Genomic DNA, 17,583 nt, shown 5'->3' with positions numbered 1-17,583 from the left:
TGCCTCATTGATATTCTCAACCTAACCTGTTACACCAAGAATGTTCACCCGTATTTTGTTATTTTCTCTGTCTGAAAAGTTCATTGTGTGGTTTGGTGCACACAATGAGTTACCTCTCGAAACATTGTCTTGATACATTCAGCAATTTCCAGCCTTTCCTCATGTTCAGGATGATGCTATATATAAAGGTAATGCAAAATACATACTGTATGGCATGTGATTGCCGATTTACTTTTATAAGTTCCTTAACACACCCATACGCTACATTGTCACTAAAGCTACCGTACAGATGAAATCAAGACATGCAATCTCATTGCTGTTGTCTTCCACACTGATCCACATTTCTTTTATCTACGTAACTCCATGACATGGTGCGCTTACCACTGTTTAATGTATGCTGAAATATCATAAGGTTTCATTTTTTGGTCTGCATCATTCATGAAAAACATGCCAGCTTCCTTGGTTCATTAAAAAGATGACAAACTAGTGTTTTAAGTGTACCTCAACATCAAAAATGCAAGCCACTGCAGACACACAACTGGTTTCACCGCCTGTTGGTAACCAAAAGCTTGCACAAACTAGGTGAGACAATTTCAAGAGTTCTCTTACTGGAACATACAGACAAAACTATGCAATGACATTGCTATATTTCAGCTAGCACAAAGTAGCACTAAATTCGAAATCATTGTTAGAATAGCTGTTCATTTAATGCGACAGCAGTTACTCTCACGACTACTCAAATGCCACCCCAACTTTGTGCATAACTTTTGCAATGTTATGCAAATTCCCCGAACTGTATGCAACGACGTGATAACAGGATGATGCATGCTGTGAGCTATGGATGAAAACCGCCCACTTTCAAACTCACAAATGCCATTCGCAGTAACCAACCATATGAAGCCAATTGATAATGTTGCCAAGGGAAGCATTGGGGAAATTATTTGTAGTTTTTAGTTAAGTGTAAAAATAACAAGGTAAAGGGAAATTAAAGTGGAGCAAAAAACAACTTGCCATTGACAGGAGCCAAATCCACCATCTCAGTCAATACCACAACCTGGATGAAGACGTTGTGGTTCCGGTTCCCATTGGCAGCAGGTTGTTTTTTCATCCACTTTCATTTCTGTTCAGCTTGTAGGTTGTACGCTTCAATTAAACACTACAAATAATTTCTCCTTGGCTTCATGTGGCTCTGACTAACAAAAATAAGACACCTTGGTTCATCATCTTCTTGTTCATATGGTACCTATATCTAATGCTAACTAAGTGTTGCAAGTCATGGCATGCTGCCTGTCACACTACAACAGAACAGAGCAAACTTGTTTCAAGCTGCTAACTGCTGTTGCAGTAAAGTGCAGGCCACTGTACAGGAATTTTGAAACCTCAGCATTGTCAGCCCCTTGAAGTGAAAAATAAGTGTACGTACCAGGGAATCCGCCGGGGTGGCCCCTAGGAAAGCCGAAGGGAGGTGGTGGCGGAAATCCACCATGGAAGGGACCCATCATGCCAGGACCCTCGTGGCCAACTCCACCGCCGCCACGGCCACCACCGCCGGGGCCTCCTCGGTTGGCTGGGTGTTCTGGCAGTTGTGGCCGTTTGGGGTCCAAGAGGTAGTTGTTGAAGTACTCCACCTGGGAATGGAAATGCGCCGATACAGGTGCACAGCAAAGCTGGTCAATCGAGTTTTTATCATATTTCGTGCTACATTTGGTCTAAATAGGGCACCATAGTGAAGGGCTTTGGATTACAGCCTTTTGACAACAAGTTTTAGGACACACTTGATTATTTAAACTTCTTGACGTTGCCACCATGTGCCAAGAGAGAAAGCGAGAATAGGAAACATAGCATAGGTGGAAACGGCCACCTGGTTTGCTACTGTACACTGGGGGTAAGGAAAAAATGTAATCGAAGGAGAAAAAGAGGGGGAGAGTGAACACTGCGCACAGCTTCTTGTGGATCCGCGGAGCTGAGTGGGATGGTGTTGTTGCAAGGAACCAAGCGGGCTGCGCCGCTCGAAAAAGGGGTTTGTGTTTGAATTTCTACGTAACAGAACCGTTTTCTGGTACAGTAAAACCTCGTTAAACCGTACCCGCTTAAACAGTAGTTTCGGTTTAAAAGTAGTAAAGTCAATTCCCCGACTCAGCGGCCATTGAACATAATGTATTTTGTATCCGCATAAACCGTACCAGCTTATTGCGTACGCATCGGTTAAAACGTAGCGTTTCCACTTTTCGTCGCGCAAACACGGTGGTGCGTCGTCTCCACCGGGCGGTCCGGCAGAACAACAAGCCTCAGAGATCGGTACAACGGCCTCCAAGCGCCCTGTGCGTTTGCATGTGAAGCCGCATCAACATCAACATCATTTCGACGCCGTGCCAGAGAGCGAGAAAGCGTTATGGCGTCGTGCAAGCGAGGACTCGCGTCATGCCGAAGCTCGGATAAAAAAGACGCCGGGTGCTCAGCATAGAAGAAAAAATAGACATCGTCCGTGCTATCGAACGTGACACGAAGAAGTCGGCGCTGGCCCGCGACATGGATCTGCTGTTGACTACAGTGTGTGGCATTTGGAATGCGAAGTTGCTCGGCAGCGCTGCTGCGACCGCGAAGAGATGTCAGCTACGAGGTTCGACTTTTCGCCATCGTTGCCTCTGTTGTTGCCGAAGTGTCGACTAGCGACAGTGATGAGGACGACACGGAAAGCGACAGCACGGGCGATTCAGGCCCGACAGTGGCAGAAGCTGCGCGTTACGTCAGCCTCGTGAGTGCAATCGTCCTAACGAGAACAGGGGCGCGATAACGTAACTATACCAAACGAAAAGTTTTCCGAACTCCGGCACCCGGCAATGAAAAAGGCGCCCCGGGACTTACGCAGCACTAGTGCGCGCGTGCACGGAGAATACGCAACGCCAACGAGGAATCTGCCGTGCGAGTGTTTGCCGAGAGGGGGGCTGCCTGATAAGCTGGCACGCAGCTTGAGCAAGTTTGAGGCTGCTGTCGTCGTGCTAGGCCGCCGCGGCATCAAACGAAAATAACTTATGTCGCGCGAAGTGAATAAATACTGCATGTTTTTTCCCCTTTCATCGCACTCTCTCTGAGTTCCGTTTTTGACAGGTAAGTGGGCGATCTCATGCTATTTCGGTTAAACAGCACTACCGTTTAGTACGTACTTTTTCCGAGCTCCGGCCGACTACGGTTTAACGAGGTTTCACTGTATATTCAAATTAAACTCTGACACTACCATGTCTGTAGGTTGCATTTAGGTCAACTTTACGGTTTTTCTGACGTATTTTACTTTGAGGAATTCAATTATTTCAGTAATACATCTGCGCCATGCAGAGGGCCTACGTGGTTGTGGTTCGGAATGATTTTTTGCCAAGCGACATCAGACGCCAACCATGGATGTTTTGCGACACGGGGCCTATAATGCTGTTGTGTTAAAAGAGGCTGGTAGACTGGTAAGGCACACATGGCTTTTTTGTACGAGCAACAGATGTGGCCACAGTCCAAAAAGTTTTGTCTCGGTGTACTGGTGCACAGCCGATTCAATGTGGTATGCAGAGATGTGCACTGGATGATGCATTGAAGACAGGTGCACAAATTGGTGCACAGCCAATACGAGCTGTTATGTAAATAGTGCTGGGTCAATGAAGGAGACTCGTATAAGTGTTGTTTTTAAAGAGGTGGTCTAAGCTGCTCGCTCATTTGCATTTTCATACAGAACTTCTATTTCACGGTACGTTCTGCTTTAATACTAAGCTTGAATGTATTGCCACTTGTCTGTCTTGTCCAGAATAAATTCATAGTAGGAGCGATTTGTCGCGGAGACCGATTGAAAAAGCAATTTTCTCCGATGAAATGGTGACGCCGTCTTGTCACTCATAGAATGAGGTCACTCCGCATGCTGTAGTGTCCACACTGCCCTAGGACAGGTGGCACCAGTAGTCCCTTCACATCTAGTATTATGTGCATGTACTAGAGTTTCTAGGTCTTTAAGTATTTTTTTTTATTTTCAATGATCCATAGGAAAGTGTCTTTAGTTGTATATCATATTTAAATAACTTTTCCCCTTTTGTTTGCAGCTACAAACCCAAAACATAATGGTCCAATAAATTATTCAGTAACAGAAGTGATACGAAAGAGAAATGATAGAAGCAAAGCAGTTTCTCACCTCCTTGCGCACTTCTTCCACTTTTTCAGCATGCTTATTGAAAATGTGCTTGCGGACAAATTCAGGCCCCTTGAACTTCTTGCCAGACAGTGGGCAGAGCCACTTGTCCTTGGAGAGCTCTTGAGTGTTGGCCACAACAAATTTCTCGACCTCGCTGGAATATGTCTTCTAGTCAAGGAAACAGCTCGACTGACAGTTATTCAGGCTACAGCAATGTGCACTCAGGTACCACTTTTAATAGAAATGCAGCCATGCTGGGCAGTGGGCACCCCACCTAATATTACACGATCTCATTAAGAAAGAACAGAGAGTGTCTTGACTTGACTGCACCGAATGCTGCACTCAACCAAAACTGCCTTTCATGTCTGCTTGCATTACTTTCAATCTATTCATTTGTGATGATTACATATCGAAACTTGCATGAAGCGACAGGATGGCTATCAAGCAGATAAGATAAAGGGGTACTAGATCACAAGTGAGCCTCTTCCTGCAACAGCCCTCAATGAGACATGTAGGAACTAAGGTAGAGCACAAGGTGCGTGTTACAAAGCAAGGAGTAATGTTGAAAAAAAAAAAAAAAAAAAAACTATTTAAACCCAAATAATTTCACAGCAAGACGCCCCATTTCAAGGATACGCTTCAGGGTCCTTCTTCCCAAGTCTGTTCGCTTCCTCATCACTCAGTTTGGTTGATGGCTGGAGGAAGGGTGAAATCTTGCCCTCAAAGTGGCTGATGTAGTCTGCCACTGAAATGCAAAGCAACATGTGCTGCTCAACATGGCAACACACAGCACTTTTGTCTTGAGACAATGTTAAACAACGAGACATTCACAGCCTTAATGAGAATTACTGCATATCGTTTTATCTTCCCCAATATGCATTCCTCAGGGTGCTTAGAACAGAAGCATGCTTAGGATTGCATGCTTAGGTGTCCTTAGGATTGCATTAACATTACGATGTGCATGGTTGCAGGTCCTGAGGATTGTGCACGTGCTATGTGCTTGGTTGCGATGCCCAAAGCACCAATGCTCAAAAGTATGGTTGTGTGAATACAGATTTTAAGTTTGAAGCGAATTCAATGCAAATAGTGATTTTGGCAAAATATTTGCGAATCAAATATTGAATAGTTACTGTTAAAAAATCTTGGCCTTAAAGTGGCATGCAAGATAATTTTTGGATACATGCAATTATTAACCCCACAAAGCCCAACATATCATTTTTGATATGCTCAATTTGATGCCTGAAAAAACTGATTTACCATATTTACTTGCATAATGATCGCACCCCAGAATTTTATCACCGAAATTCGTATCAGTAATTAATTATTAATTACTGCACATTTGGCTTGCTTTGTCGGTCACCATCTTTGTTTTGATGTCCCACACTGTTACAGCAGCAGCCATCTGTTTGTTGACCCGTTGTCATCCCGCAGCAAAAGCGGGATGAAAAATAATGTTTTTCTTTCATGGAAAATTTACCCTACATAATGATCGAACCCCTAAACTTGCATAATATTTTTTTTTTTTTAAGAAAGAGAAGTGCGATCAGTATGCAAGTAAGTACGGTAGTGCTCTAAACCCAATGTACAGCCCATACTAGCCTTTTTGATATTCCGGAGGGAGTGTTCAGTTGTGAATAGTTCAGCAAACGAATTACTAATTAAGCACACTAATTAATGTTTACTCAATTATAATTTCGCTGTTTTCTACATACCAATGTACTCTCCATGACCAGAAAGATGTGTGAGCAAGTTGTTCTAATTTTCTTTGATGTGGAATGGTGTTCGAGCTTTTTGGGGTTAAGTGGACTAATTTGTGAGAATGCGACCCCAATTAATTCAAGTATGACTTATTTAGTAAAACACCGGGCTTCGTTTTTAGAGGGAAGTTCGAGAAATGCTTCCAAACTGGATTTTTCATGTCTGTCCTTAGAGTCCATCTTGCTGACCAGCCAAGCTTCTGCTATTTTGACAATGGTGATGTTCGCTCCTCTTATCACTTTCTTTCGTAACATTATAGTTTAAATTTTTTGAAACGGCGTTTATGAGTTTTCTCACAAGAGTTTCTAAGAAATTATGAAGGTTATAAGAAATCTTTAAAAGTATTTATTTCTATCTGAAACTTGTTCTTCTCACTTAATGTCTGCATGTGGCGGTGGTGAGAAAAGAGTGCGGGCAACCAGGGTGCCAAGATTGGTGAAGATGGCGCCGGCATATACTGGCGTATCTGGAGCTCATTGCTAGTTTTTTTTTTGCCTGTTGTTTAACAAAGTTGATGAAATGACAATTAATATATGTTCAAGCTCCCACCATAATATTTATACAGTTTAGCTGAACGTGTGAGTCTATTTTTATTTTAAAGATTGTGCCTTACTGATTACAGTCAACGTCTGATTTTTTTTTACTCTCTAGGGGCCGTGAAAACATGAAAAATCGGGCAATTCGAAAAAACGAATGCATGCCTTTTACTGCCCCCAAGGGCTCAAATCGCCACAGACACATCCGAAATAACTCTGAATGCCTGCCAGTACACTTATTAGGCGTATCGGTGCTCGTACTGTGACAGGAGACTGCGGGTGCACGGGTGTAAATTAAGCAATACATACTGTGTCCCGCGACGATCGCCTCTTCCGACCTTTGGTATGCTTCTCCGCAATACTGCGCGAATGTTTCACCGCGGAACACTGCTGTACTGAGGCGAAGCTGACTTTAGGGAACCGACGTTATGCCACTTGTCGCAAAGAAAGGTGACTTCACAATCCTCTTGCGAGCTCCATGCACCGCATACGACAGCAAAACTTGACTGAGATGTTCACAGCAGTGCATGCTACCCATGGACTGTGTTTTTTCACCAAGCCTGAGGGGTAGTTCAGGGCCCCTTTAATGAAAAGCACGGCACCGAGCAGCAAGAAGCTTGGTAGCGAATGGCTGCGACTGCCAGCGAATCTGCATGCGAGAGCGCCTCTTTGAGGTACCAAGGTAATCAAAAGGGTGGCGGCGGTGGATTCAATCAATGCAGTTTAGGACCTCCGGTCAGGGCAGAAAGTCCCAAAAATCAGACGGCGATGGGTTTCTGTGTTCGAAATTTTCAGACGTTCTTATACATTGATGTCCGAATTATCAGGCATGTCCAAAAAATCAGGCGTGCAGAAAATGTGTCATTGACTGTATTAGGCAGCAAACAAACTTGCAACCGTGAGTTTGCCAACACTTCAACAAGCATGAATATTACAGCTGCTCTCAAAGCAAATATCGAATAGCGTAATATTCGAAACTACTATACGAAAATCCGAATATTCGCATAACACTACTAGAAAAGCTTAGCCATGGGTTTTAAGAATGCTTGCACGATGTGCCTGAAAGTGAACTTGGAAGTGAAGTCTGAAGCACTGATGCTCGAAAGGCTTATCCGCATGTTTGAGGATTCCACGCACGAAGTGCTTGGTCGCTAAGTCCGTGTCGCCAATGCTCAAAATGCTTAGCATGTTGTGCCCGCTTCCCCACTGGTCAAGATCCCGATGGTTGAGACGTCGAGAGCTCACGATGTGCAAAGAACAGATGATGCCCCTAAGGAGCGAGCACCAGACCGATGGTGAACTGAGCTGGAGTCATGTGGCGGGTGTGACCAATAGGAGATTCTGGAACAACCTTCAATCATTTGGTTTTTGTACACTTGTTTCTGTATGGAGGAGATGGATGAAGCAGAAAATTTGAAGATGGAGAAATGCCCTTTCTGATTAGACCAAAATGGAAGTGCTCAGTTGTGCCGTTGCAGGCATATTGTGGCTTGAGAAACAGTTATTTCATGATTTCTGAAAAATTTTTCATCCCCTTGGCTGACACAACAAACGTTTTGGAACACTTCTATGAGGTTACCAGTGATGATATTTCGTAATCAGATAGAAAAAGGGTTATAGAAACTCAAAATCTGATTTTCAAAATATTAGACCATTTTCCATTTTTGACCAATAGGTTTTGGCTGAATTCGTAAAAGCCACCTGTGCTGTCGGAGGAGGATTCATAAACTAGATGCCAAAATGAAAGACAGGTAGGAACACCACTTTGAACTTCCCGTGGCAGCCCCTCGTGGCATCATGGACATTGATGGCATCTGCTCGGCCATAGTTAATTATTTTATGAGCAAAGATAGTCAGCATTGTGTCCTAAAGGAGCGAGACTGAACTCGGTAAGTTGTAGTACAGTAAAAGCTCACTAATTTGAATTCTGTGGGGATGCTATGAAAATTCGAATTATAAAAAATTCGAACTAATGAAAGTCAGAAAAAGATTGCCCGGTTAAGGCGCTTATATAGTCCAACGAGGCATGAGCACGCGCGCACAGACGCTACGTCACATTGACGCGAACAATTTAACCGGACGCAGTCAGCGTGGTCCGACGTGCCAGACGTCGGGATGGCTCTTGCTAAATCCGTGCATTCGTCACACTGGCTGGAGCAGAGGAAAAAAAATGTCACAGTTTCACCCGAAAAGCGAAGCATCAATTGCAATAGTGAATTAGTAGATAGCTATAGATAGTTTTAATGTGACGTCACAGACGCAGCTCTCACGGTGCTAGTACCCAAACATGGCGGCCACGATGACATCAGTACATTGTATTGTGACACGCACATTGTTTTGCTTATTGACGGTGACTGTTTTTACCCGGTTTATCCCTGGTATTGCTTTGTTGTTCGACACAAGATGGGCCCATCGTACTGTCATGCCGTCACGTTTCTTGATTGCACTCCTTTTGACTTGCTAATACCTAAAGATGGCGGCCGCAATGACGTACGTCTGTGCCAACTATCTATATGAAGTAAGGATAGTATATTTATGGGTTTTATAAATTTGTAAACATTCGCTTACTAACTAAATTAACAAGTACGGTGTCCCGTGCGCACAGGTAAACATGAACACATTTTGCTCGATGACTGCGGAAACTCTGAAAAATGCTGGAGTAAGGAATAGCGGTAGTAGCAGCGAGCGAATTGACCTTTGTACAGCTCTCGCATAATGCGAACATTGAAAGCACATCGCATACGAAGCTGCTGGCACTATGAGCACTCTGCAAACATCGCAGATAGCTTTGAAGATGAGGCCCATGCAGGCGCGCACTTTGGCCACGCCGCAGATCGCTTTCAAGATACGGCACGTCCACATGGGCGTACCGCAGCCACCGGAGAAAAGCATCCCCTCCCCCTCCCTCCGCCTCACCACCGTGCCTCACACGTGCGACAGGAGAGGGCACATCATTCGCCCCATCCTTCTTCGCTCGAAAACGTGAGATTGAGCAGCGTTTGCTGGCTCACCCTCGCATGTTTTCTCTCGCACATACAACATATGGTGCACGGCAACGATTTTATCGCCCTTCAGCTTTATACGGAACTTCCCGGGAGAGAAGCGACCTGCAGCAGAGGCACTGGCCATGCTATGACCAGGTGCAAACGTGTCTCTCTCCAGTCAAGCCTAAACAAAGGGCCACAGATGGAAAAAACAATGCTGCGCAGCCCGCGCAGCAATGCCAGCGTCACCAACGTGCTCCCACACACTAGCACTCTCCCCATCCACGATGGTGCGGAGTTCGAATAATCGGTGGCCGTGTGGATTTAGGTGTGAATTAGCAGGATGTGTTACATATTGCTTTCAATACATTGTTGGACGGACTGCGGTGGCTACTTCGAATTATCCAAAATTTCGAGCTAATGAGTTGTGAATTAACAAGCTTTTACTGTAATTTTCACTGAGCCACAATGGGCAGTATACATATTAAAAAAATAAAGAGAGAAACTTAAATCTAATGATGCTCCATTGATGCACTGGTGCTGGGGTTTAAACGCACATTGAAGGTAGGCCTTTCTCTTCTAGTAATCAATCTCTCCAGAAAATTAATGAAAATAAGAGTTCTCAAAGCATTTGTCATCAGCCTAAGCTGTTTCAGTGTTTCCCTTTCATGTCCCTTCAGAAGTTGTGGGGCATGCGCTGGTGCTGTTGCCTTACCCTCCTGTGGTGTGACCTTGCCAGAAGGTGGCGACCCTCGGGCATGCATGATGCCACATCGGTTGGGCATCTCGTCTTCACTGGCGTACTCGCTGTGGTTGTAGTAGTCCACAGAGTGCACCACTCGCAGGTACACCAGGAGACGGTCCAACACCTGAAAGAAGAGCGTGCTGAGGTCACTGAAAGAAGAGTGCTGAGCTCACTAACACAATAATAAATTCGCAGCTTAGAGTAACAAAGATGCGGTAATGCACGCAGCCCCATCCTATTACAGTAGAATCTCGATGATAGAAATTCCTCAGGAGCAGGTAAAATATTAGTATCATCCCAAATTCATATCATCCAAAACAAGCAAGCTGAACATGAAAATGAACACAATATTTATAGGGCACAACTACTTCTGGGCAGAAAAGTCCATGATGTTCGTTTGCACCTTCCTGACAAGACGCGCCTAAAATGCATAAAGTCGTGCAGCGGTTTCGTCGCTCATGCTGCCGGCAATTATAGTGCTGCACAGAACGCCAAGAGCATGAACGGTTTCTGACAATGACAGCGGTTGGTCACACACGTCGGCGTCTTCCCCATCGCTGTCAGTATCGATCGCATCTACTTTGTCGACCAAGTCTTCAATGGACCTCAACCCGCAGGTCGCAATGTTGTTCTTCGCGGTGACGAACTCTTGAGCAGAAGCTTGAGTTTCCAGACTCTCCCAGCCTTCAATCACCAAGTCCTCACGAAGCTCTTGATTATCTCCTGTTGGAGCCATATCTGGCCCCTGCTAAATCCACATTTGCAAAAACAGTCCGCGTTTGGATCAGAGGTCACACTGTCCCAAGATATGGCCAAGAAATACAACGCATCGAGTAGATTGATCCGCAAATTTTTATCTTAGCGATCAATTTTTGCTCACTAAAAGTCCTTTGAAGTGATGCTTCACGTTCTGAATTACTTCTGCGTCCAGTGGCTGCAGATGGCTCGTAGTGTTCGCAGGCAGTAAGCTTATGGTGACGCTGCTGAAGGTTGTTTCCTTTGGATGGGCCGAACACTGGTCTACAAAAAGCAAAATCTTTCGGTTCATTGCTGCAATTTTCCGATCCAGGATCGTGAGAAACTTGCGGAAAAGATCCACGGTCATCCACACTTTTTTGTTCCCCTTGTACAAGCAAGGTAAACATCCTGCCAATCGGAAGCACCTCGGCTGTTTAGACTTGCCTATGACGGTAAGCTGCATTTTCTCTGGGCCGTCAGCATTCATGCAAAGAAGCACGGTAACCCTTTGCTTACTTTTTTTAGCCGCCCTGGCAAGCCTGGCCTTTCACACACAAGCTCCTCTCTGATTGCAAGTTGAAAAAGAGGCCCGCCTCGTCAACATTAAATACGTTGCACGGTGCGCAGTCCGAAATCAGCACCGGCAGTATGTTCAGCCAGGTTTTGACAGCTGACTCATCCACTTTCTTTCCTTTACCGTATTCAACTCTATATACAAGTCCGTGTCTTTCTTTAAAACAATACAGCCATCCCCCTGAAACTTTGAAATTTTCAATTCCAAGGGAAAGCGCAATGTTGTCTGCCTTTTCGCGTAGCACCTTGCCATCCACGTTGACGCCAGCTGCAGTAACCTTATGAAACCACATCAGCAGGGCCTCTTCCTGCTTTACGTGTGTAGCTGTCCTTGCCCGCTTGACGTTCACACCAAAGTGCTGGGCATTCTTCAACACAATGTCTCGCTGCCCAGCAATGGTGCTGAGTATCAACAGTGCTATGCCTAACTCCTTTGCCAAATCAACATTTTTTTCTTTGGGTTTTCGTTGACCTTCTAGAGGATTTAAATTTTCGCCTTAAAAGAAAGGTCCTTCCGTTTCCGTGACACGTCGAACAGCGAACAATTCGGTCTTCCTGCGTGCACTTGGCTTGCGCCCATCATGTTTAGGTGGTCCACGTGGCAGCACTCTTACAATTACGCAAAACGCACAAGGCAGCGGCAGCAGCCTGTGATGGCGATAGCGGTTCGACTTTCGCTTTCAGATCGGGTTGCCCTGTGCGAAAAGGGAGAAAAAAAGAAACTGGCGTAACCAAAAAAAAAAAAAAAAAAAAATAAATAAAAAAAACGAAGAGAAGAAAAGAAAAAAAGGGGAAAAAGAAAAGAGCTAGCGTATGCCAATGAGCTGCCAGGAAATGGGTGACGTAGCCTTGTCAGGTTTCATGCTGAGTGCACTGTGCATGCTACACTATTGGCGGCACAGACTGGAGGTGAAAGGAAGTGGTGCGAAAAGGACCAGCAGCCGCACATTAGCCACGGCGGCTACTCTCCCCTCCGAGACCAGCCGCGTCGTCCTGCTCATGTGCGTCGGTCATTGGCCCATTCGCATCATCTACGAAGGCTAGAGAAACTATTCATGTAATGCTGAATCATAGCATATTCTATACAAAGTAGTCTGTCCGAAAGATTTTCGAAATTCGTATCATCGCGAAATTCAGACCAACCATAATCATATCTTCGAGATTCTACTGTATTCCCACAACGCCATTATTCCGCATCAAGGAAAATTAGAATTTGCTAACCTTTATTTCTGGCTGCAGAAAGTACATTCATACCAAAAAACAATGAGATGATTGTCAGGATTGATGATGAGTCTACGTTTTCGTTTACACTCTTTTTTTTATTGCACTCCCGTAATGCTCCATGGCTTTCTTCATCTACTTTGCACAACATACATGTTCGCCAAAGATCATTATAATGGCATTTTGGACAATATATGCAAGTTTATTTAAAATGTTTCCCAACATAAGAGTTGTTTTAGGGGTACTTTAACAGTTAAGCAATCCTGTCACAAATCTTCTGTTAAAGTAAAATTTTGGTATCCAGATTGTAACTATGAGATTGTTCAACTTTGTGACAGCATACTAGTACTTTGGCCATAGGTTGGCAGCACCATACTGCTAAGAAATAAACATAACTCATCACATGAAGCACAGAACTGCAAAAAGAATTAAAACAACTGTAATTCTTCGCATGTCATGTGAGCTAATTTTACTGGCAACAGCTGTGGAGTCAGAAGGCTTCTCCTCATTGAAGTGTTTGCAATCATTCGAGGTGTTGTGTTTAATTGCATAGGTGCAGAGTCCGCTTCTGGATTCATGCAAGGACACAAAATGAAGACACATATGGTAATGCGTCTTTGTTCAAATGCCGCAAGGAATGGGAAATGGCTGAACGGGTTTGCTTGCAAGAGCAGTTGGTTTCCCTTTCGGTGGCCCCAAAGCTGTAACGGCACCTCTACAACTACGTCAGGCTCACTACACCATCACATATGCATTCCTTGGTATGTTTCTGCAGTGCAGGAGAGCCATAGTTGTGACCAGAGGGGCTTAGAACACTGGCAGCGATGTAGGTGTTCCTATCAAGTGTTCATAAACCAAGCTACTGACAACAATATGAAAGAACAGTTATTGCATTCACATGTAACCTGCAGCTTTTGATGCCACTCCTACCTTTATTAGCATTTCATCCTTCTCGCTGTTGGTACCACCAGGTGCCGAGGGGTCCTCCGCATCTGCATTTTCTTCCCTGTCTGCGGAGCCCCCCAGAAGTTCCTCCTCCTCTGCTGACGCCTCCTCAATCAGGTAGTCGGTGATGTTCTTCAACAGAGGATTTTTCGAGGACACGCCGAAGCCCTGCAATGTGTAAACGCATGCATGAATGGAGACCAACCACGGGCACCAAAAAATATTGTGCAACAAGCACAGTAAGGCCAGCCTTACTTTACCAGCTGTGAGAAGGCACAAAACAGAAAGAAAATTCAACTTAGAGAAAGATGCATCACAGTACACCAGAGACCCGGGATTTGGCAAAAGCAAGCAAAGTTTACATAGATCAGCCAAGACATTTGATATTGTCTCTGGACAGTTCAAAAATTGCTTTTACTCAAATTACAGGAAGTCGTCCTTTTCCAAAACCCCTCTGTAATCAGCTAAAACTTATTAGGAGGATGGCTGCTGTTTGGATGCAAAAGCATGAGATCTTACTCATTGTGCCCATAGCTCCTATAGCAACATAAAGCAACATTAGGCTATGGCACTGAATTGGTCACAGAAGTGCACAATGTTGAGATCATAATCCCTGCTCAATCTGAAATATCACAATATGTACAAGGCAACACTGTCCCTGACATCCCATTGAACCAATAGTTATGATCACGACAGAAACAGGCCAAATGGTTCCACCACCTCTTGAAACTATATCACATTAACAAGGAACAGTTTGCACAACGGGCCATATCAGAGACCTGCTGTAGTCAGGGCACACAAAGTGGTGTCAATGAAGATGACAAACCTCAATAGGAGGCAGCTGGTCCGTAGCAGCAGCATTACCAGCTGGCTCAGTGCCAGCTTCAGTCTGGATCCAGAGGCTTCGCTGGTTGTCTAGGTTGTGTACGATACGGGCGGCTAGCTTGATGTCAGAGCGGATCACTTGCTTGTGAGAGGCTATGCCATTTACTGACCGGATTCGTCGACTCAGGTCCCGGTTCACAATGGCACCCAATTCACAGTCACGTAACTGCAGTAAGCCAAAACACCGCCTTTATCTCAAAAGCAGCAAAAGAATGAAAACAGCAGTGCTAAGCTGATGACAAGTTCTGAAAAGAATGACACACAGGGCATCAAACTGTAATCCACCCAAGCAAAATTTTTATACTCTGTATTTATGCAACTTCCTCTCGTGATTAAAAACAGTAAATAAGACAAAATTTTAATTTTTGCTTACCAAGATTCATAGCTGTAATGGATATCACAAGCTCTGTGACAACACCAATTAGTTACAAATTTTCACTAATCAACTTTCAATTTGTAACCTTAGTGGGGATGCTGTTATTGCAAAAGTGAAGTCAGGTAGAGCATAAAAATTAATCATTTGCTAAAAACTGCACCTAGTCTGAGTTTCTAGAAACAAGGACTCAAAATTCAAAGCAAAATGTACTGATGTGCCAGCTAAAATTTTTCCCAACTGCATTCTTTTGCAATGTTTATGTGTGTGCTGTTTACTGTATCCGGTCTCATCAAAAAGCAGTGCCATTCTGCACTAAGGTTGGCATGCTGTGCGGTATATAAACCTTGGACATTGCAACATATGCTGCCATGAACTCGGCAGCCACAGAACGAAGGGAAAAGTTGTTTCATCTCTTTGTCCCCAGGCTCAACTCACCAACTCGAATGTGATGAGGTTGTCACATACCATTGTTGCACCACAACTAAAATGACTGGCAACATCCTACCAGCTGATGATCTGATAGATGGCTCACAGCAATTTCTATAACTATAGTTAATGTGAGTTGTTCGAGTTGCAACCATTTTTGCATGCTCTCCCTATGAAGGTATGCTTCCCACGGTCAGGCTTCAAGACTCACACATTGTGCTAAGCAGTAGAACACAGCCACTGCTGCTCTACGGCAGGCTATGCGGGGTAGGTAAAAAATAACTACTGGCTAGGGATAGGTAATTAAAAATGTTACTCAATCAGGACCTTGCAATTGATTACCGTATTTACTCGCATAATGATCGCACTCGAGTAATGATCGCACCCCTGAATTTTGTCGTCCAAATTCGATTTTTAAAATTTCCCGTGTAATGATCGCGCCCCGAACTTGCCGCAGCGATATGTCGTGTGCCAAGTCTAGCAAATAATGATCGCACTTACCATCTGTCGAATGCTACGTGAACAACTCTTCAAGACAAACCAAGCGGTCTGCATGCACCAAACATTATTAAGTAGATGTCTCATTTCATTACTTTCATCACTTTCCGCACTTCCATGACTAAAGAAAAGCTGCAACCAAACTTGCCTTTATTATGTGTAGGCTTTATAATGGTTGTGGTCAACAACAACAAAAAAGGTGCCTTTCGATTCTTCTCATCTGCACTCGTGGGCACGCAACAAATCGCAAGCGGCAACGATAGTAGCCACGTATACACTGATACGTTAAAAGGTGTACCCTATTCATGCGCCGACACTTGTAACACATCTAAGATATTTGCCCACCCTTAGCGGAAACGTGCCGTATTAGGATAGGAAGCAGATGTCGCGGTTTCCGCAGCATGCCGGCCATGTGTTTCTATGTCACTGGCAGCTAAGTGGGCCCATCTGTTTCTGTCCCCTCAAAGTGAACATTGCTATGTTATTGCCACAAACTTGCCGATATTAACGATATTATTCATTACCGATGCGGAAGAAACTGTTTCAATGCACGTAATGTACTCGCGAAAAGAAAGAAAAATCGCGTTCGGCTTGCTCCGCCGGCCGCCATTTTTGTTTTGGTGTCCCGCAGCAAACGCGGGACGAAAAAAACTTTCTTTTCTTTTCGCGGGAAATTTAACCCACGTAATGATTGCACCTCTGATTTTGCATCAATTTTTCTGACAAAAAAGTGCGATCGTTATGCGAGTAAATACGGTAATTAAGCAATTGATTGTACTTGTAGATTTACATACATGAACTAAAAATTAAAACAGATGATTTTTGTACATACAACTGAACCTCGCAATAATGAAATCGGCAAGGAACACAAAAGAATTTGCTTTCGAGAATTTCGTTGTTGCGAAATGAGACAGGACAGATAGATGAGACAGCACTTTACAGTCAAAATTCTGTAAGCCTACTTTGGCAAGCTTTGCTCAAGGATATAGAACTGCACCGCCGACAGTGCGCCGCATGCATTGATCAGCAGTGGCAGCACTGCCACGGAGCAGTATTCTCAGTCAATTACTTTCGAAGATGCCATCACTTAACTCGGCACCAGATGCAGAGCAATAGTGCTCCACACACATAGCAGCATTTCTCCAGCACGCACTGTTGCCCGTAGGTGCTGACGCATTCGGTACTTGGCGCAGAAGTGATCGTATCACGTATACCCGAAGGCAATCGAATGAGATTATGGCCCCTTCGCGCAAATCTACGTCCGGCGCAGAATACGCACGCAATGCCTGTCGGGTGGCATCAAAACCAGCATTCCTGAAGCAAGGGATGCATATTCCCGGACGATTGCCCAATCACAGCCCGATGCGTGGCACTGCATGCTGCGATCACCATCTTAAGCGCCATAAACAATTCCACGTCGGTGGGACATGGATTTCCTTGTTCTTGCTGCATTTTTGCACTGCACTACATGTGCAAGAACCGTCGTCACATGTCAGTAGCTACATGTGTGCTGCTTCAAACAGGCGATCAACAAACAAGATGGCAGCCATGACGTGTTTCCGGCACATACGATTGCTTTCAGCACTGGGTGGTTTTGTAAACGAAAATGGTGGCCCCTATGCAAGTGTTATATGTTGGTATTTTAAGCCATTTTAGTGCAAAGCAATCGCATTTGCGCACATTTTGCATCCTGCTAGCCTTCCACGAGTAGATAATATGCAGGGTTACGTTCC

The 17,583-nt window shown here is 44.5% G+C and overlaps 1 protein-coding gene across 6 annotated transcripts in view; it reads right to left on the bottom strand.

The window, feature by feature from the left end:
- The window catches only part of Ars2 (arsenic resistance protein 2), a 116,537-nt gene that overhangs the window by 4,510 nt on the left and 94,444 nt on the right, over nucleotides 1–17,583 (bottom strand). For all 6 annotated transcript variants that reach the window (XM_055065900.2, XM_055065901.2, XM_050169962.3 and 3 more), the window contains 6 exons: nucleotides 14,492–14,716; nucleotides 13,651–13,833; nucleotides 10,159–10,312; nucleotides 4,802–4,910; nucleotides 4,166–4,319; nucleotides 1,424–1,628 (listed from right to left, as the gene is read on the bottom strand). In XM_055065900.2, the coding sequence (XP_054921875.1) occupies nucleotides 1,424–1,628; nucleotides 4,166–4,319; nucleotides 4,802–4,910; nucleotides 10,159–10,312; nucleotides 13,651–13,833; nucleotides 14,492–14,716 (1,030 nt within the window). The remainder of the gene's footprint in view (nucleotides 1–1,423; nucleotides 1,629–4,165; nucleotides 4,320–4,801; nucleotides 4,911–10,158; nucleotides 10,313–13,650; nucleotides 13,834–14,491; nucleotides 14,717–17,583) is intronic.

This window comes from Dermacentor andersoni, chromosome 6, assembly GCF_023375885.2.
Source record: "Dermacentor andersoni chromosome 6, qqDerAnde1_hic_scaffold, whole genome shotgun sequence".
Lineage (NCBI taxonomy): Eukaryota > Metazoa > Arthropoda > Arachnida > Ixodida > Ixodidae > Dermacentor > Dermacentor andersoni.
This window is presented reverse-complemented; position numbering and strand designations above follow the sequence as displayed.